General features: G+C 41.2%; 1 protein-coding gene across 1 annotated transcript in view; it reads left to right on the top strand.

The window, feature by feature from the left end:
- The window catches only part of LOC122791466 (NACHT, LRR and PYD domains-containing protein 3-like), a 772,530-nt gene that overhangs the window by 69,501 nt on the left and 681,119 nt on the right, over positions 1 to 21,910 (top strand). Inside the window, exons 3-4 of the mRNA XM_044059210.1 lie at positions 4,856 to 4,909; positions 12,261 to 12,302. Of these exons, the coding sequence (XP_043915145.1) occupies positions 4,856 to 4,909; positions 12,261 to 12,302 (96 nt within the window). The remainder of the gene's footprint in view (positions 1 to 4,855; positions 4,910 to 12,260; positions 12,303 to 21,910) is intronic.

Below are 21,910 nucleotides of genomic sequence, written 5' to 3'. Positions count from 1 at the left end.
GACTCGCTCCGTGCCCCTCCCTGCCCCCAGTTCCCACCCCCAGTACCCCTAAATGTATAGTCCAATAGCCACACCCACTCTTACTAGAACCTATCAGCTTTCATCTGGCATAATTTCTCCCACCCCCATTCCATTACCTATATTTTATCACTCTATCTTCTGGTGATGTATCACCAGGTAAAACAGTTCCTTTACTCACAAGCTTTATTACAAATAATGATATACTCCTCTTTACTACCCCTCTTGCTCGCCCTATACTTCCTTACCTTGCATGGAAACCAGTTTCTCACTGGATTTCAGGTCCCAAAAGGCCATACTATCACTCCAGCTGTAAATCCTTCCACCTTTAACCATACATACAATACCGTGTCCTGTTCCACGTCCTGTTTACTCTATCAACACATCAATCCCAGACACATTAGCTCTAGATCCAAACACTACCATAAACTTATAAACAAATTCCTGAAGTTCATCACTAGGTATAGACCTAACCTCAGACTTGGTGGTGATATCCACCCTACCCTTGGCCCATCCACTTCAGATAAACATACCCCCTCTAATTAATAGGCCAACTAACTCTCTCCTGGCATGTCACCTCAACATTTGAAAGATTAACAACAAGGTACATGAACTGCATGGACTCCTGGCTGTCCACTCCCCTGCGATTCTCTGTTTATCTGAAACCTGGTTAAAACCTAACACTACAGACAATGAAGTGTTACCACCTGGTTACAACATACACAGGCTGGATCGTGCTTCCAGGAAGGGGGGGTTTGATAACTGTTCTCTATAAATCTTTGTTGAATGTCACCATAGAAGCTATACAACCACCTCAAATTAATAACTCAGAGATTTTGGCACCAAATTGCAACTTAATAAAAATAAATGTATCAATATCATCTGTATGTACATTCCCCCAGGCAACAATATATCTACACTTGAAGATACCCTTCAATGGCTATCATGTCACTAACCCCAAGAAACCCTACTACTAGGGGATTTTAACATAGACTGGAGCACCTGGTCCTCAGAATCCCCAACCATCCATATTAACCTGCATGCATTTACAGAAATCATAACCACCCTTACCAGGATAGGTAATCCTAACCAAAAAGAAAGCATACTTGATTGGATACTCATAAATAGTCACCCCCAATTGTACACCTCTGGGACCCTCCCTGATGACTTAAGTGACCATCTTCTCACCTATATAATTAAGCATAAAGTCATTAACCCCCAACAACCCTTACTCAGAATGATAAGAAACAAAACAATACTTTAACCCTACCAAATTCCAACAAGAGCTAAACTCATGTAAAAGGTCTATTCTAAAACACCTCCCCTTAGATGAAGTGGTCACATACTTTAACAACAAATTCCCAGAGATCCTTGATTCTCATGCACCTGTTCGCTCAATAAGAACAAAGGCAAAAATTGTGCCATGGCTTTCTAAAGAGTCCAAACTAAAAATTACCCTTAGAAACAAAGCATGGGCATTATGGCGTACTACTAAAGAACCCCAAGATCACATTAAATATAGGCAGTCTAGGAACGAGAATAAAAATTGATTTTACAAGACAAAAAACAGTACTACTATAATTTACAGAAAATAAATCAAAATAACCCTCAGAAGTTTTGGGCAAGTTTAAACTACTCCATCCTGGACAAACTTCAACCCTTATCCCCGCAGCCACCATTGATCTACCCCATAAGAAGGTCTCAGACAGTTTTAACCGATTCTTTACTGAGACAATTCAAGCCCTAGCTAGCCAACTACCTCCTAGCTCCCCCGGCCCTGAAGGTACCACCCCTAGAAACCAACTCTCATTCAGTTCCCAACCAGTCGCCACTTCACTTATCCATACCTTGATCAAAAAATTAAAACCCACAACACTCTCTGCTGATCAACTCCCTGCTGAGTACTTACAAAACAGCAGCTGATGCTATTGCTTACCCCATCTCAATACTAATCAATCGAACTATAGCAGAAGCTAAAATCCCCACCATCTGGAAAATATCTGATGTAATCCCACTTCACAAAGGAGGCAGCTCTACTGAATTATCCAATTATAGGCCAATAACTATACTATCTCCACTTGCAAAGATTATGGAAAAATGTATTCAAAGACAACTGATGCACCACCTAATTCAGAATCGCTTTATGGCAGATAACCAGCATGGCTTCTGACCTCACCACAGCACTACTTCAGCCCTCCTAGCCTTCACCAACACCGTAAACCATAATCGCAACAATAATTATATATCCTCGGCCCTCTTCTTGGATCTCTCCAAGGCATTCGATATGGTTGATCACCAACTTTTAATCCACACCCTGAAAACATTCTGTCTAGATACTAAAGCCCTTCAGTGGTTTCAGTCCTATCTGAATGGCAGACAGCAGGCTGTCCTTTGGCAAAACAAACTCTAACCTCCTACCTAGCACCCTTGGTGTACTACAAGTTCTATACTAGGGCCCCTGCTGTTCTCTATCTTCATTAATGACCTTTATACTGTCATCCCAAAAGTCAGCTGTATCCAATATGCTGACGACTCCGCCCTGATCTGCTCGGCCACATCTCCAACAGAGCTATGGTCAGCTACCCAGACCACCTTCAATACAATAGAAAACTGGCTCTCTGATCATCGTCTGATCCTAAATCCCAAAAAAACGAAAATGTTGCTTTTCTCACCAACATATAGGTCTACTGCATTCACCTTTACCATAAAACCAACTGATGGCACAATAATCTCCCCTGACCCCTCTACAAAACTACTAGGTGTCATCATAGATAACAATCTTAAATTCGACCTACATATTAACCAATCCATCAAAATCGTCAGTAAAAAACTAGGGTCACTTTACAGGATAAAAGTCTTCCTAACCCCTCCTGCTAGAATTGCCATAGCTTGCTCTCACCTTCTTTCAACTCTTCTGTATGTATCCCCTCTGCTCTCTAATTTGAACAAGTCTGTCGTTAAACTCTCAAATTGCCAGATTTGCCACTGGACTGCCTTTTAGGACACATCATTGTATCAATCTAAACCAGCTTGGGTGGCTAGAACTACCCAGCCTAATCCAGTATAACCAACTGATTATGGCCTATAAAATCCTCTACAATCTGGACAATACTCCTGCACTTAAAAATATCATCACCCCTTATAACAATCCCAGACCGCTTCGATCCTCTAACGGACTACTAGTTCAGACTAGCAAAATTAATAACACAGCCGATGACTCTCTATTTGCCAACTCTGTAGGTAGATCCTGGAACTCTCTCCCAGCTGATATTACTTTACTTTCCATCCTGTGTCAATTTAAGGCACGATTCAAACAACATTTGACACTTAACTGGCTATGTCAATGTATCAAGCCTGACTAACTCTCCTCTAGAAAGAGTAAAAACTGTTAATTCAGCTTATTTGTGTTACTTAATCCTGATTTACACTCAGGATTATCTCTAACCTGTGGAATTTGTATAACTTGTTTACGTATGTAATCACTGTAAATATTGTATTTGCAATATGTAATGTTGTATCTGTAATCTTAACTGCTTACCTTGGAGCTTTTCTCCCCGGGCCTCCGCTGAAAATGGACATCTATCCAGTCGGACTATCCCGGTCAACAAATGTAAAATAAATAAGTATTTAAGTAAAATTAATTTCAATTTTCTTTAAGCTATTGTGACTGTTCTTTATGTATTACAAGTGTACAAATGTTAATTTAATTAATTAATTTGTTAATTAATTTTAATTTTCTTTAAGCTATTGCGACTGGTATTTATGTATTACAAGTGTACAAATGTATTTATGCACTATTGCTCAGCTGTCAAGAGGGTAACCATTTACAATGAGGAATAACAAACTGTAAAACTGCTTCAGCTGACTACCTGTTAAAGAGAGACCAATTGGCAAAATGAGTGCATGCAGGTAAATGGAAGTCTCCGACTTTCTTCAGAGTGGATGCAGTACTACCAAGTCCAGGAAGAAAGTTGCAACGAATTGAAGAATTCAACAGCCATCACTGGAAATTGTGTGCATTTGTGGTTATGTGAAAAATAATAGTTTGTGTGAAAGTAGTTACCGTGGCTAGAGGAGCTGTTGATGGGAGACATTGGTTTATGGAGAGAGTGGTATGGTTCTCCAGGTGAATAGTGTATAGTCTAATCTGGGTGTTGAGGTTGGAGAACCATACCCAGGATAGTAGTGCATATTTCCTCTCTGCTTTTAGTGCGAATGTTGTATTTTGTGGATTATTCATTGAAACAGACTGGGTAACAGTATCTTGTTCACATTTAGTGACATTGCTTGCCAAAAGAACATCACAGTTGGTGGCAGTGTTTACTACAAGATCATCATACTTACCATAATGATAGATCTGCAAGAAGAAGGCCCATCATTAACAGTGCATCCTTTCTGCATCCTCTACCTGCAGTGTGTCTCATCTGGAGATATCGCTTCAACTCTTCTTTGCCTTTTTCTTCTTCCCTGCACTCAGCGCTGTAACAGAAGAACTAGGGTGCAACTGGTGAGTGAAGCATGCTGGGAAGGAGTGGGTTTAAGGTAGCCTGGAAAGTTTTATCTACAGATTGGTCCAAATGCATGCCACAAACTAGAGGGTACTGAAGATAGACCTTCTTTTTACAGGTCGATCACTATGATAATAGCTTTTAGTTTGGTAGGTTCTTAGTTTGAGCAGCAGACACTTTTAGGAACATTCTACAGTAACCTCATGTGAAATTGGATGAGTTTGCTATATATTTGTAGTGCTTCCATATTCCCTTCTTGACAATGAAAATTCCCAAGTATGAACAGGACAGCCTGTTTTACTATTTATTGTCTTTGTCTTTTATTGCAGAACAGCTTAGGAGGATACACTGGAAAAGAGCATGCTGCATTAGAAGTCATGAAGGTAAGTTATTTCTATACATTTTGCGAATATGTTATTTATTTATTTATTTTTTTATTTGTCTCCTCCATGACCCTGCTACTATCGCTCCAGCTATGTACCCGTACACCCTGTCTGCTTCCCTGGATACCTCAATAGTTTCTCCTAGGATAATCCAATACGTGTCTCTTTACTAGCAGACTCCCCAACTTGTCTTGAAGTTGGCCTTGTAGTGAAATTCCTAGAGCCAGAGAGCAAGGACGTTATGGTATAAGGGACAAGTAGCAATGCCACAAAATAAACATAACAGTGCAAATTACATTGGCTGCAGAGGGCTATATAATTTAGAAAGGATGATCCATGCTAATAAAACTCTGATCACAGTGGTCAATAGAGAAAGTAAAGAATAAAAGTTGAGTTAGTGAGTGAGTGAGTGAGTGAGTGAGTGAGTGAGTGAGTGAGTGAGTGAAAAGGACAGGGAAGGGTGTCATCCTTTGTCTGTAAACAAGGAAGGTTGTCACCCTTGGTCTGAAAACAAGGAAGGTTGTCACCCTTGGTCTGAAAACAAGGATGGGTGTCACCCTTGGTCTGCAAAACAGGCATATTGAGATGGCTCTTGGAAAGCAGAGTGAAGACATTGTGAATGTTGAGATCTGGGCATTTATTAATATCAGGAAGAACCATGGGGACTGAATTTTGAAAGCTTTGTCAAATAACAGTACAGAAGAGAGAGAGACATATAACAATGATAACACTATCATTTTGGGTACAAAGATTATTAGTAGAATGGTGCATTGGAGAATTAAATGTGCAAAAACCGACAACAGTTATTGAGCAGATTATGGACAAATACAGCAAAAAGGACGTGGCTTTTCTTAAGACAGGAATACAATTAGCTTTTACTATGGAAACACATTGGTGCTCCCTTGACTGTTGCAAAAGAAAAAAAATGTGGCCAGACCAGATACTGAGATACTTATAGAAGGATGCAATGGAGACCAGAGTACTGGTAGGGTCAGCGAGAGTGTTCTTTAATGTGCCAATGAAAGGTGGTGATGTTCTCTTCTCTGGAAAATGGTAACGAACCCACATTGACTGACTGCACCCTGGAGTCCATGGCAGTTGCTTTGGGAACTGATTGTAATGACTATCAGGGCATATTTTAATAAAGGGATGAGTATCTGAATGAAAAAACTCTATTTAGTGTTGTTACCATATAATGTGAAATCTTTATGATATCCTTATGAGGGCTGGTTTGCTGGCCCACTGACAGTGAATTTATTAAAAAAAGCAACTTAAGAAGAATGCCTTTTGTGAATCTAGAAGAGATTTCTTTAGCGGTAGAGTGAATTTTATGCTTTTACATTCCTGAGACTATTGATGAAGTACCTTTTGGATCATGGAATTACCTGGCTAATAAAATTGATATTATTCAATTTTTATGAAAAAATATTATAAGGACACAAACATTGTAATAAGAGATGGTACCTGTATGAGTTTACACAAATCTGCCCAAGCATTTAACTTTTTATCAGCAACACAAAAATAGTACAACACAAAAAGGGTACACACACCCTATGTTCTTTTTGACTATAATTGACCAATGAACAGTTATTTGGACCTGGTTAAGTGAAAAGATGTTGTTTGCAGACTGACATTTGCTTTGTAAAACGCAATGGAATACACAATTGCATTTGAGCACTTAATCAGAGTAAACCCTGGGATACCGCTCAAATGTACAGATTTTCTCAGAATGTCAAGCTTTTTTCATCATACTTTTAGTCTGTTATTCATAAACTTGTGGTTTTCTGGCAAATCACTGGCATATTGTTAAAGATTAAAGTCAGAAAATTATGACAAACATTTGAGTTTCTGACGTCATATTCTTCAGAAAATTCACGCTAATGTAAAACTTGCTAGTTTATCAACTTTTTAAGTTTGTAAGAGCAATATTTAAAAATTGTTCCTATTTTTTGGGCCTTTGTCCACCCCCCATTATTTATGGTTTTGTCCATATTTCTTGCTATAAGAGGCTGAGGGGTATGCAACCCTGTACAAATCAAAAGTTTATAAAATACAGTCAAAACCCATCTCAGTAGTTTAGAAAGATGAATCCCCAACTATGACTTAGATGACCATATAGTCAACACCTGGTTGTGTGATGTAGAAGGATGAAGCCCTGACTATAACCCAGATGACCAGAGATTGATTAGTGGCTTGGGCAGTAGAAGATCTGGGTGGGGAATGGTGGAAGTGAACAGCTGACACTGACCCATCCATCCGGGGGGAAGTGAGGTATGCTGGCCTGCTACAAGATACACAGTATGGAGCATGTAGTCTGAGGGTATATGGTCTGCTGCTGTGTTTTCATGCAGCCTTCAAGGGGTGTATATACATTTACAGAGAAAGGCATAGCAAGCCCGTACATTTGGAAGTGCAAATCATTAGCTGCCATGGGAGTGGCAGTGGCCGTAGAGAAAAACCCTGATGGATGCATGGATGATAGCCTCCTGCAGTCAACTCTCAACCCATGTGGGAATAACTGGCTCTTCCATCACTAGAAGGTTGATGTTTCAGGCAGCTGAAAAAGAAAAAAAAACAAAATTCCAAATAAAAAATGTATGCAGTATAATCAGTTTGCTCCAAGCAGGTCTATATAATCAATAAGTAAAACAATTAATGGAATCTCAGTATAGAAGGAAGTAGCATCCTGTTTCTTAATTCTTCTATAAAAGCATTCTGATTTAATGGAAAATGCATCATTATTTCCTAAGAAGTCGTAATCATTTCACTTAATCTTATTTGTCCTTTTGTTGAGTGGGTAAATGGAGTGAACCAACATGGACAAATTTCAGCCAAAAACCAGGCACAAGGCAGTTAAATGGTGAACAGAGCAGAATGGAGGAGTCCCATTCATTAACAAACACAGATGATTAGGTTAAAACATTAGTTATACAAAGTCAGATAATTAGCAAATGCTGTAACAGGGAATAAACAGAGTGAGATAAGTTCTAACAATAGCACTTACAAATGGGAATGATGAATACTAGCAAAGTAGTAAAATCCTATACTTCAACAGAGAGATAAATGACAGTAAAAGTTTCCTGTCTGTGTAGTTAGTCATGTCATTTTGGGGGTGGGGTTACTCTGTAGTGACTTTAAAAGTCCTCATAGCTTCATTGATGCAAATGAATATCATCTGAGGTAGAAGGTTCTAGAAGAGTGAAAGCACAGCACTCCTCAGATTGTTGCTTGGTTAGCTAAGTAGGGTAATACTAATGGCACAGGACAGGGTATCCCCATTAGTGAGGACAGGGCAGTGCCATTATCATAGGATAAAAGTGGCTAGCACCATTAGCACACATCAGGGCAGTACCACTAGCACCAGACATAAGCAGATAACACTATTAATATGAGACAAGGCAACACCACAAGCATGGGCAGGGTAGGACAATTAGCACAGGATAGGGTAACACCATTAGCACTGGAAACAGCAGCACCATTAGCATAGAACCTAAGTGGGAAACACCATTATTATGGGGACTAAGTGGGTAGCACCACTGTTATGTGACACGAGAGTACCATTCTCAAGAGACGAGGTAGTATCATTATTATGAGACAGGTTAATACCATTTCCACAGGAGAAAGTAGCACCATTAGCAACGAAGGTGGCAGAACTGTTATAATTTGACCTAAGTGGGTAGCACTGTTGTCACGGGACATAAGTGGGCAGTACCATTAACACAGGACAGTGCAGCACCGTTATCATGGGACCTTAGTGGCAACACCATTATCATGGGAACTAAGTGGGTAGCATTCCTCCTTAGTATGAAGATTCCTAATAAGGATGCAGCAGTAGTCCAAAAGCTGTAGTTAAAATGAGTTAGTAGAATAGCAGGTGAGATATCTGTTTTCTAATAACTAACCAGCCCTTCTCAGAGTAATACAGTGCTGACTGCTCCTGCTGGCATGCAGGGCTAAGAATAAATACTCTTCTTCAAAACAATTGCAGTATTCTCACATTCATTGGAGATGGACAGGTCACCAAAGAAAACCCATATTTCAGCTGATGAACATTTACCATTTATTTTATTTATTCTTTGTTGACTGGGTTAGTTACACTAGGATAGTGGCTTTTCAGCAAAGACTTCAGGAGAAATTTTGCCACAGCACTGGTGGAATTCCTTATTCTTTTTGATAAATGCCATGGGAAACAACCATCCACCTAAGCTGTAACCAACTCAAGCAGATAGGACCTTGGTTTAACACCTTTTCCAAAGGACTGCAGCCAGGAGTGCAGCTCCCCCTTATGCTGCAGTGTAGCATTAGTAATTGAAAAGGAATCCAGTCACAGGAGGTGGGAGTAGAACTCACAGCCTTCTGGTCTTCCAGCAGTAAAGGCAAGTGTGCTACCTATTGAGACACTCACACTGATAACAAATCCCCTGGATTATGACAATGCTTGCTGCTAGGTAGAAACATATTGTTGACCCATTGGCACAGGGACAGTGTAGCCAACCCCTGCACTGGTGATATGGGCTCAATAATGGACTTGGGCAGCCAAAGGACTTGGGGTGGGGGATGATTTTCCTCATACCCAAGGGAAGAGTTAATCCTAGTGATTGAGAAAAATCTCAGTGGAAACCAAAATTATCACTTCTGGCCTGTAGTTGAGAGCAAGTAGTGGTGGCATGCTTTATTAGGAGGACTTACACAGAAGTGCGCAAGCTGCTGTGTTGCCTTCAACATAATCTTCAAAATAAATAGAATAAAGCCATGCAGGTCTATGCCAGAGGACCCGTTGAAAATAATTCCTCACCAGCACTTAAAGGGAAGAGGTATTCTATAAAACATGAGGTAGTGTGGTATCTTAGGTGGAGGAAGTGATAGCAGCCATTGTATGTCAGAGAACCAGGAGATAGAGTTGTCATTAGGCCTCACCTGTTGTAGATGATGCCCCATCACAAGGGCAAGATCCAGTCATACTCCATCATGTTTAAAGTGTGGAATATTTTCATGGTGACCTTCACTACCACAGGTGATGTCCCCATCTAATACAGCATCAGCACTAAAGACCATAACTTTGAATTTTATTGATAGTTTTAACTACGTGCTATTCTGGCATTCTTCTAGTTTTATACATAACATATTGTCGGTATCACCCTTATACTAAGTATAATATACAATTGTGTAAAAAAGAAAACATATATATCCCTCTACCATCTTATTACATTCAGAAGCATTTAACTAATCTGGATGTAAAGTTATGTTCCTCCACCCTTTCCTTAAGTTTTACTTGGTTTACCAAACTAAAAAGTCTACAAAAATATTGTTTTTAATATACTACTTCCTATCTGTGGAAGTCAGAATATTAATAATGTATAAATGTATTCCCTTCTTACCTTTCAACTGTTTAAAATTTTGCAAAATGTATTTAATTTTGCTTTATATTTTACCTTATCTCTCAAAAAATGTTTGATTTTCTGGTAAATCATGAAGGATTATGTCAGTTACAATGCTAGATATTAGACTTTCACAGTTTTTAGTGTTTATAAAATCAATGTTGATTTAAAATATATTGTTCAATTAACTTTTTAATGAATTAGAGTAATATTTAAACATTGACCATGATTCTGGTTCTATGTCTCCCCCATTACTTTTGGTTTATATTATTTTATTTTGTTTTATTCTGTTATAAATATATTTACCAGGGTACAACACTGATCAGTGACCAATGACAGGCTCAGCCCACTGGGGGACATCATAATGCGACAAAACAATGTACAGTATACAAATGGCAGTGGGTTACATTTAGGAGTAAGCATAGACACAGGTTTTGTCCAAGTTATTGAACAAAGAAGTTGAGTGGTATGATTTCCTTAAATTTGCAACTCTCCACAAGGCAAGTTGTGAAATTTTTTCCCCACTCAATTTAATTTAATCAAGCAATAACAAAGGAACTGAGCTCAGTAGATACAAATTCTTCTATCTAAGAGTGACCTGGAAGCTTAGTTTGGTTAAGTGACAGAGGTACAATGGAGATTCAGGAATCAAACCTTGGACTACATAGTTAGGCTCTTTAGATCATAGCCTTAGCAATCTGCACTAAACTGGCAGCTCTACAGAAGGGCTATACTACTTATTTTAATTGTATTGTGAACTTTCACTTAGAATGAAGTACCTTCCATCTGTTCAACTACAGTGCCTCCTATGTTAAGTTGAAGAGTATCTTCTGAATTAGTATATCCCAGTGTCAGACTACAGATTAGACCTGCAGGTTGCTGAGATTTATGTAAGTGAATTATATGATTATGCATAGCCTTTAGACTTTAGCGTTCACCTCTTCCATATAATTTCCAGTTTTAACATGTCTTACCTCAAATTAAATTCTTTGGCATCCTTGAAAAGTTTGGTAGATCCTTAGAGTGGTTATTAGCAAGGCACACATCGCCATTGTCTAATAGCCTTGTATTTTCTATGATTCCTAAAACCAAAAGATACATTCCAACACTTTATGGACATTCTTTGAATTTGTGATTTAAGAATTATAAATAGTGTAGCACACATGGTAGACATGTCATCTTTCTGACTGCAGTTGGTCATGTGAAAAACACACTGTACTTCTGATTATTATGTAGAAACATAAGCTTTGATTTAGAGAGAATGCATTGCCAGAGTCAATAGGAAGTGGTCCAGATTGTCAGTGATACAGATAAAATCTGGTAGTATAGCTGTTTTAGAGAAAAAAAGAGTAACCCAGAATATCTACTTCACCAACAGCTCAAAGTTTTATTCCCTAAACATTAATGTTATTTTATTTAGATGACTGGTGATTTTCATTTTATTTTATATAGACTATTCTGGTGATCTGAACTTTGTCACTTTTTTGGGTCAATATATGAAAATTAGCAATAGTGACTACTTACAAATATCTTACTTTCTGTGTGTGAGCAATTCAGACTAGCTTTTCTACACATTTGTACTCATTGCTGCTTTGAGATTTGTATGTGTGCATGTTGTCTGTGTGTATCCAAGCTAGGTAATATTGTTTGTCTTGTCGGTTTGCCTTTGTCCAGGTTGTAGATGGGATGGGTCCTCTGGACTAGTCTAGCTATTCACTTAATGAACAAAACAAACAAATAAATAAATATATGATAGGCAGTTAGATAACATATAAGTAAAATATCAAACATATATAACATGTTCCTTTTCATGTTCATAAATACCTTTACACTACAGTTCAATATTCAGTGTTGAATGTCGTAGAGCTTGCTACCATAAATACCCAGGTCTAGAGTCTAGAGCAAATTGCTATAAATCCATTATTAGAACATTAATCAATTAAAAATGATTGTGTCTTTTGGTTATTTTGCAGAACAAAAGACGTCTCAAGAGAAAACACTAATGACTCACTATGGTAAGTTTATTTCATTGTTGTCATTTCCTGTTAATCATAACTGCTAACAATATTTGCAGTTTGAGCAGTACAAAAAGATTGTAGTAGTTTGAAGGTATTGCTTTTTATAGAAGTAATTAAAAACTCTTACAATTTGCCATGGGTCCCGTTGTCCTTTCCCGCATACACACTATTCATATCTCTTCTTCAGAGTCATCACATAAAACAGCCTGCAGTTAATGCTGCTAAAACACAGATGTGTCTACTGAGGAATTGCCACTGTCGTTGACAAATTCTGAACCAAATCCATCACTGTTTTTCCCATCTTGATTTAGTCAGTGTAATATTCATAACTGTGGTTGCTCCAGAATTTTAGCAGTGCCACTCAATTGTGACATCATCTGAAGTTTGAGGCCTTCACAGCTAAGCAGCACCTGATGACAGAGCACAGTGAAAGAAAACAAGTGGAGGGTTACAGATCTAAGGATATTGTGGGAGGTTGGAGAAAAGAGGTAGGCCAAGTTTCTGGAGTTCACACCTAAGGGGTGTAGCCCTGGCTCAATCTCATACTGTTGTCATACAGCCAGTGCTCTGTGCTGCTCTGCCTGGAACATCTTGTTTATGCAACACTTCTGTTACCAGATTGATTTCTTTAAGGTTGTTAAAAGTATGTCAGTTTGAACAAGGAGACACAGACTCAAATTTCGGAGCAAACCACAGGTTACAGTGGCAGCCAACCCATCTTTGTCTACTGCATTTCTGGAAACACTTATAGAAGTAAGAGAATCTGGTGCCTCCATGCAGACAATGGAATGAAACTTTGATTTTGTGTAGTTTCTCTCCCAGGCTAATTTACTTGGAGCACAAGCTTTACTGGCAGAGATCAACGGGTTCTGCATTGCCACTTGCATGGTACTCACTGATGTTAGTACTCCCCCCCAGGCCTTTGTGCAGTTAGTCAGAGGTCTTGTCCTCAGCTATAGAGGGAACTGACTGACTGGGTATGAGAAAGTGCCTCCTGATATATGGCACACCAACATCAACAGCAGGCCATCTTTTTAATGTATGCAAATTTCGTAATTTCTTCCTGTACACACTGTGCTTGTAATGCTCCCACTAGTACGCTACTACATGAGCCTGCAATGGAATTCTCTTCATCTTTTATTTTTTTTAGGGGTCACTGGACAGCTCTAAAAGTGGATAGAAGGAGGAGAAAGAGGAGTTACTCTTCATTACTACTGGAATCCCCTCTGGTGGCCAGGTCAGATTGCGGTCCCATTCTTTGAAGTCACCAGTGGCACTGAGCCTTCATCTAACACAGTTCATTACCAGAAAATCTCTATTTGTATAGACTCTCATAATGATAATGATGTCAGCCATGGATTGACTGCAGAATTGATGCTCATTAGTCCAGAAATGCTTCAGTGTGTATCCAGAGCAGGCCAGTGCTGTCATCCATGTGATACCAGGCCTGTAGGGCTGTTTCTTTTGCAAGGAACCACCCTAAATTTTGGGTTTCTGGTCCAATAAGGCAGACTTCATTTACTGCAAAAGTTTGACTTTTGCAGCTTTCTGGGAAAGTAAGAAAGTGGCCTTCTTTTACTTCTACTGCAGAAAATAAATCCCAGTCAGCCAAACATCTGGCCATACTTGCTCCAAAGAGAGTCTACAGAATAGCATAAGTCTGGAAAGAGGTTTTATTCCATATCTACCCATGTACTTTAGTTTTTAAATTACTTGCCTCACAGGACCAAGTTTCAGATTTATTTGCATCTCCGGGCCCTCAAGTATATGTTGACCCTTCCTTAGTCTTTTTTTACCCAAAAAGGAATTTCTGCATTCAACCATTAAGTTCAACTTTATTTTCTTGATCTTTTTTTCCTACTTAATTGCTGACCGTCATCCCCACCCCATGTAACTTCCTGGAACAAGGGCCATCATCTAGGCAGACATCAGTATTTTCTGCTTACCTTAACTCACATTAGCCTAGTGTCATCTCCAAAGTGTAGGACCCCCATATCAATGGGCCCACTGACCCATTTACACCTTTGTCTTTTGACTACAGCATGCACACTGCTTGGTGGGTGCTCATCCATGAACCTTTAATCTGACTTCTGATACAAATAGCTTCTGCTAGGTGTTGGACTTACAGTGGCCTCAGCTGCCTTTCTGCCTTCAGGATGAATAAGCAGGAATTGAGAGGTCACTCCAAAACCTCCTCAGCTGGCAACAACTCCAGTGCCTGGGTTACAAATCAGTTCCACATCATTTGAATTATTATCAGGCCTTTGTATTTCTGTGCCTCTCAAACAGCTCATCTGGGTATAACTTTGATTCAGCAGATGTGGTGGCTACTTTGAATTCAGTGTCTGTTTGTACAGGAGATTGTTGATGTGCATGTTATTCTACACAGAAGACTGATGCATAGGTAGGTACTAGGCTATTGGCCCTAGGGCCTATATAAGCCTAGCCAAAAAGGTACCCTGGCTTTCACCACTCAAGAAAATTATTTTCCTGTGCCCCTGTCGAGCAGAGCTGGTCTGAAGTCGGATTTGGAGTCTGCTACTTTCACAGTGTGAGTTCTGTCAGTGAGCCAGTTGGTAACCCATCTTGTGACATAGGAATTTATGCCTAGTTTAGTGAGTTTATCTATAATTCCAGAGTGGGGGATGGTGTCAAAAGCCTTGGCGAGATCTAGATAGGCTGTTTGAACCACCTTACCCTCATCTACGGCTTTGGTGATTACTTCAAAGAAGTCTATCAAGTTTAGGAGACATGATCTGCCTTTTACAAACCCAAACTGGGTGGAGTCCAGAGTTTGGAGATGACCAATGTCTTTGTTTATAAGTTTCATGATGATACGTTCTATGGCCTTGCAGACCAGGCTCGTCAGGCTAATGGGGCGGTAGTTCCCAGGGTCCCTGGTGGACCCCCTTTGTGGAGTGGGATAACCGTCACTGTGCACCATTCAGTGGGCACAAAGCCTGAGGTGAGGCTATGATTGAACATGGTACTTAAGTGGGGTGCCAGTTCGTTCTATAGTTCATGTAGAATACAGCCTGGGATGTTGTCAAGTCCCATGGATGGAGTGTTCTTGGCTTTGAAGTGTGTGGTTTTTTACCTGTGCAGCCGTAATTATAGGAACTTTGCATTTTTCCGGTATAGAGATGGACCCTTTAGGGGGTGAGAGGGGGGGTAAAGGATGTTGGCAGTATCAGTTGGTTCTGTATATTTAGTGCCATTGTGCTGTAACAGAGCAGATCCGAGTGTTGACATTGAGATTCTTGACATTGCTATAGAATGCTTTGTAATTGTCTTTAGAAACAGTGGTGATTTTGTTTTCATAACTAGCTTTGGAGGATTTTATGATGGATCTCCGCTTCTTAATGAGGCTGACCAGGGGGAGTCCCTCCAATCATGGGATTTTACTCTTTATTGTAGCAGTTTCTTTCTTCTGTTGTAGAGTTTGTTTATGGCAGGGGACCACCAGATTGGCTTCCTTGTTTTGGAGGATAGCATCTTGGTTCTGTTAGGAATAGCATGATCAATGCACTTGTGTAAGTGCTTATAAAGTGCATTTGTGTAGGATTCAGCAGTCATACCTCTATTGTCCATATGCATGGGTGTGGTGAAGTTTGCCACTTCTGTCTTAAGAAGCGTGAAATTGGCTTTGGAGAAATTTTTTACAGTGGTTTCCCTAATGGGGAGTGGGGGCGGGATGTGGATTTCTAGGGTAATTAGCTTGTGGTCGGATCTGACCAACGAGGAATTGATCTCTGGTGTGGAACACTGGTCACCCATGTTGGTAATGACAAGGTCTAGGATATTGCTGCCCCTGGTGGGGGTGTGAAAAAGTTGATCCAAGGCATTGCAATTTATGAATTCCAGAAAACATTGAGCAAAAGAGTTGGTACATGAGTAGTTTTCCCAGTTAATGGTGGGATAGTTGAAATCGCCCATTATTAGGGTGTGAGGTTGTACCGTAATATTTTCCAGTCTATCAAGAAATGAAGAATAGGAATCCTGGGGCATGGTGGGGGATCTGTAGCAAGTTACAGTTTGGATTCCATCTTGCCCAGAGTTAGTTGCACTTGGATAATCTCATATGCATTATGCTGAGCAACTAGCCTGGAAGTGTAAATATCCTTAATGAATATGGACATGCCTCTGCTCAAGTGTGATAGCCATTTCTGTGCATTTAAAGTGTTTTTTTTTATTGTATCTGCTTTATTTTCTGAAAAAATAAAATATACTTGTTTCCCCGCCTTTCTAAGCTAGTTTAGTCCATTTTTCTGGTTAGTGCTGAATTCAGGGCTGTGTTACAAGTTTCTGTGTTTGCCCATACCTTACTTGGATAGAAGGAAGTTTCTCTGTTCACTGTGAGAGAGGGAGCTTTGAGCAGCCTATCTGTCCCTGGAGGAGTGGTTTTAGCCCAGAAATTAGTAGTTTATTGGCCATTTTGGGCTAATTTTTATCTCTTTCATTTCCCTGTTATAAAACCCGCATTTGCGTGGTTTTGCACGCCGGGCAGCGCCAGTTAGCTAGGGTATAACTATTCCCTGCTCCACAAAGTCTACTCTTCAATTTTTCCCTTGGAACTAGAAAAACTTTCAACTTAAGCACTCAAATCATTCACTTCTCATCCCTGCACTTGCCCAAAACTCATAGCAAGCACTAATAAACCTTAGCACAAGACCCCCCTATACTGTAGAGAAGGACAAGGCTCTCTATTTGACCTTACCAGCCTATCAGTAAAACAGTTCACTGTACCTATCCAGGCATGTCCAAAGGGCAGTTTCAGGTGTACTCTCCAGTCCAACTGGTGAATCTGGGCATTTTGAGGCAATGTTACAATTGCCTCATGTACACAGACAACCCTCTCCTCCTTCCACCAAACACTAATACATGCGAAAGATGCAATTATACAGCCAAACTGGAGGCTAAGCTCTCTCAACCCAAGACTAGATCAGGCAGTCAAGAGGAAAAGGGAATTACTTGCATCACACCACCAGTCTCACATAGACCTATGAAACCAGCACTGACAAAAAACACACATAAATACACAAAAACATACTCAGAGGCTCTAAATAAAAACCTGCAACAGAGACCTCCAAAGCAGACATCCAAGCAACCTCCACCCCCCAACACAAACCGTGAAACACATACTTCACAAAAGCAGTGTGCCACACAGTCACAGCCCTTAAGGCAAAATAACATACCCAACACACTAGTAATAGGTGACTCTGTAGTCAGGCACACGGACGTCCCACTCACTAGGCTGAACAAGGAGAAGGTTACTGTTAGTTGCCTGTTGGGTGACAGGATCCGCCACATAACACAAGCACTCAGGTCACTCCAGAACAAGTACAAATATGACTCTGTCATTGTCCATGTTGGTGTGAATGACCTGAGACGTACCTCCCTAGACTACATGAAAAGAGACATGGAGGAGCTCTCTGATCACGTAGCCCAGGCTGGTATGACCCTGACCCTGAGTAGCATCCTGCCCTCACCAAGAATGATACCATGGTATAGAGAAAAAATGATCAATTTCAACAATTGCCTAAGCTTCTGGTGTCATTCAAAGGGGATCCAGTGTCTGTCAGCCTGGGATGACATGCTCGACAAGCCATGCTGCTTTGCTAGAGACGGCTTGCACCTATCACCCCTAGGCTTTTGAATACTGGCCAAGTCTCTTGCCACCCCCATAGTGTCCTTTTTAGGCAAGGCTCAAAAGACAAACCCACCGCAGTAAATAGTACAAGTAACAAAAAACTGAGGGTAATGCTGCTCAATGCCAGAAGTCTAAACCTCAAAATGCACGCACTCGAGGCACTCCTCAATATGGAGAAAATCGATATATGTGCAGTAACAGAAGAGAGCACCCCAGCACTACCAGGCTGCAACTCATACCATACATTTCGGCCACAAAACCCGGACCGAAATACAAAAGGCGGGGGAGTATCCATATTCATCAAGGATACCCACACCTCCAGGTTAGCGGCACAGCACGATGCTTCAGAGATCATCCATTTGCAACTAACAACGGGCAAAACTGTTATTCAAATTATAGCTTGCTACAGATCACCCACCATGTCCTAGGACCCCCACTCCACATTCCTGGAAACACTGGGAAACATAAAGGTCCTACCAAACACCCTGATATTGGGTGATCTCAATTATCCAAACTTTAACTGGGAGAACCACTCAAGTGTGAACTCCCTAGCCCAACATTTCCTAGAATTTATAAACTCAAATGCCCTGGATCAACTGGTTAACACCCCCACCAGAGGTGACAACATATTGGACCTGGTCATCACCAACATGGGCGATCAGTGTTCCACACTGGAGGTCAACCCCTCGCTGGTTAGATCGGACCATAAACTAATCACTCTGGATATCCACATTCCACCACCACCCCCGGTCAAAGAAACCACCGTGAAAAACTTTTCAAAAGCAAACTTCACATTACTTAAGACTAAGGTGGGAAGTTACAAAGCCCCCATGCTAAAGGATAACGCTGTCCAAGCTGCAAAATCCTTTACTAATGCACTCTACCGGCACCTACAAGAATGCATGGATCGTGCTATCCCAAACAAAACCAAGACTCACTCCTCCAAGAAAAGGAAACCAGTCTGGTGGACCCCTGCCATAAACAAGCTATACAATAGAAGGAGGAAACTAGTACAGAAAAGAGTAAAATCCAAGAAGGGAAGACATCCCTGATCAGTGTCAGCAAGAAACTATGTTCCATCATAAAATCATCCAAGGCTAGCTTCAAAAGAAAAATTGCCATGGACTCCAAAGATAACCACAAGGCATTCTTTAGCTATGTCAAGAATCTAAGTGACAATTCTCAGATCTGCTCGGAGTTAGTGCAGAATGGCACAAAATACACTGAACCGACCGATATAGCCAACATCCTGGCAGACAGGTTCAGTGCAAATTTCACCCCCCTCTCTCCCCCAAAAGGGCCCATAACTGTACCAGAAGAATGCAGTACCCGTGAAATCACAGACACTCAGGTTAAAACAGCCCTTTCTAAAGCCAAAAACACAGCATCAATGGGACTGGACGGTGTCCCAGGCTACGTCCTACATGAGCTCAAAGATGAACTAACCCCTCAACTAAACACACTGTTTAAACTCAGCCTCTCCACAGGCTACGTGCCCACAGAGTGGTGCACAGCAACGGTTATTCTGCTCCACAAAGGTGGAGCCACAACGGACCCCAGGAATTATCGCCCTATAAGCCTGACTAGCTTGGTCTGCAAAGCTATGGAGCGCATCATCATGGATCTCATTAACAGAGACATTGGAAACCTCCAAACACTGAACTCAACCCAGTTCGGCTTTGTTAAGGGCAGATCATGCCTCCTAAACCTGGTGGACTTCTTTATGATGGTTACCAAGGCTATAGACAAGGGAAAGGTGGTGCACACAGCCTACCTAGACCTCGCAAAGGCCTTCAACACTATTCTCCACTCAGGTATTATAGACAAGCTCACCAGCCTGAACATAAACCCCTACGTCACGAGATGGGATGCCAACTGGCTCACAGACAGAACCCACATGGTAGGAGTTGCAGGAACTAGGTCTGACTCTAAACCTGTTACAAGTGGCATTCCCCAGGGCTCAGTCCTAAGACCCCTCCTGTTTGGCATATACTTCTCGGAGGTACAGGCAAGCACAGGAGGATTATGGCTCACCAAATTCGCAGACGACTGCAAACTAGGGGCTATAATTGACTCTCCGGCTGACACAGACATCCCCCAAAAGGATCTCACTGAGACAGGTACCTGGTGTCAAAACCATGGTCTCAAGCTAAATGCCAAAAAGTGCATAGTCATCCCGTTTGGAAAAAAACAAAGTACCCACAAACTACCACATAGGTGGTAGCCCCCTAAATACGGAAGATGTAATAAGGTATCTGGGGACCCAGGTAGACAGTAACCTCTCGTTTGATAATCACATTGCCAAAGTGGTTAGAAAATATTTCTATGTGGCATCCAGATCGAAAGAGGTCATTGGGCCCCTCTATGCATCACTCATCAGACCCATCATAGAGTACAATGCCCCATTTGGGATGTACCTTACAAGACACCTGCAACAACTGGAAAGACTACAGAAGTTCCTCACCAAGAGGATCACTGGCCTCAAGCAGATGCCCTATGCAGCTCGACTGAAGAAACTCCAGCTGTACTCGGTTGCATACCGCCTACACAGAGGTGATCTCTGCCTGACATACAAGGCCATGTCCAACCCAGAATTGATGGACATGCTCCATCTAAAAAAAAACATATCCCCTCGAGCCACACGCTCCAGGGATCTAAACCTCACCACAACAATAAATAGGACATGCTGGAGGGATAGATTCCTGTCCCAGAGACTTCCCATGCTCTGGAACTAGATTCCAATCTACATTAGGCCGAGCTCCTCACTAACCCTCTTCAAGAGAAACCTTGACGAGTGTATGGAAACAGAAAGTTTACCCCAGGGATCACTTCAGTGGCTCTGATGGATAGAGGCACAGGGAACTAATTTAAGGGGGCAGCAAAAGCCAACACATTCCGGCTAGGCTTATAAATGCCTTCAAGCAGATAGCCTAGTACCTACCTATGAACCTTTAGTGTTTCGGTCCAGGTTAGGTGGCCGAAAGGTGTGGTATGAATTATAGCCTGGTAATGCAGGGGTGCCCTCTGGAGCCTTGAACCAGATCTCTGTCACTGCACAGATGTTGATGTTCTCCATTTTAAGGAGTGGCCAGAGTGAATGTATTTTGAGGTTTAGACTTCTAGCATTGAGTAGCATTACCCTCAGATTTTGCTTGCTTGTACCTGTTACGGTGGTGAATTTGTCATTTGAACCTTGCCTAAAAAAGGCACTATAGGGTTGGCAAGAGCCTTAGCCAGTATCCAGAATCCCAAGGACAACAGGTGCAGGCCATCTCTGGCAAAGCATAGTGGTCTGTCGATCATGTCATCTCAGGCAGACAGATACTGGATCCCCTTAGAATGACACCAGAAGCTTAGCCAATTGTTGAAGTCGATCATTTTGTCCTTGTACTGTAATATCATTCTGAGTGATGGCAGGATGCTATTCAGGGATAGGGTCATACCTGCCTGAGCTACAAGATCAGAGAGCTCTTCCATGTTTCTTTCCATGTAATCCAGGGAGGTAGGTCTCAGGTCATTCACGCCAACATGGACAATGACAGAGTCATATTTGTACTTGTTGTGGAGTGACCTGAGTGTGTGCGTTATGTGGATGATCCTGGCACCTGACAGGCAGCTGACAGTAACGTTCTCCTTGTTTAGCCTGGTGAGTGGAACATCAGTTTGCCTGACTGTAGAGTCACCTATGACTAGAGTGTTGGGTATGGTGTTATGCCTTATGGGCTGTGGTTGAGTGGCACACTGAGTTTGTGGGCTTTGTGTCATTTGAGTTGTGTTGGGGGTGGAGGGTGCTTGCATTTCTGCTTTGGAGGTCTGTGTTGCTTTAGTGGATTTTTATTGAGAGCTGTCGTGAATGTAGGTATGTGTTTTGTGTTGCTATGTGTGTGTTTTGGTGGTATAGGTTTTTAAGGGACTATGTGATGAGTGTGGTGTGGTGCAAGTGTTTACCTTCTCC

Source organism: Protopterus annectens, chromosome 17.part0 (genome assembly GCF_019279795.1).
Source record: "Protopterus annectens isolate FY-2018-M chromosome 17.part0, PAN1.0, whole genome shotgun sequence".
NCBI classification, from domain to species: Eukaryota; Metazoa; Chordata; order Ceratodontiformes; family Protopteridae; genus Protopterus; species Protopterus annectens.
This window is presented reverse-complemented; position numbering and strand designations above follow the sequence as displayed.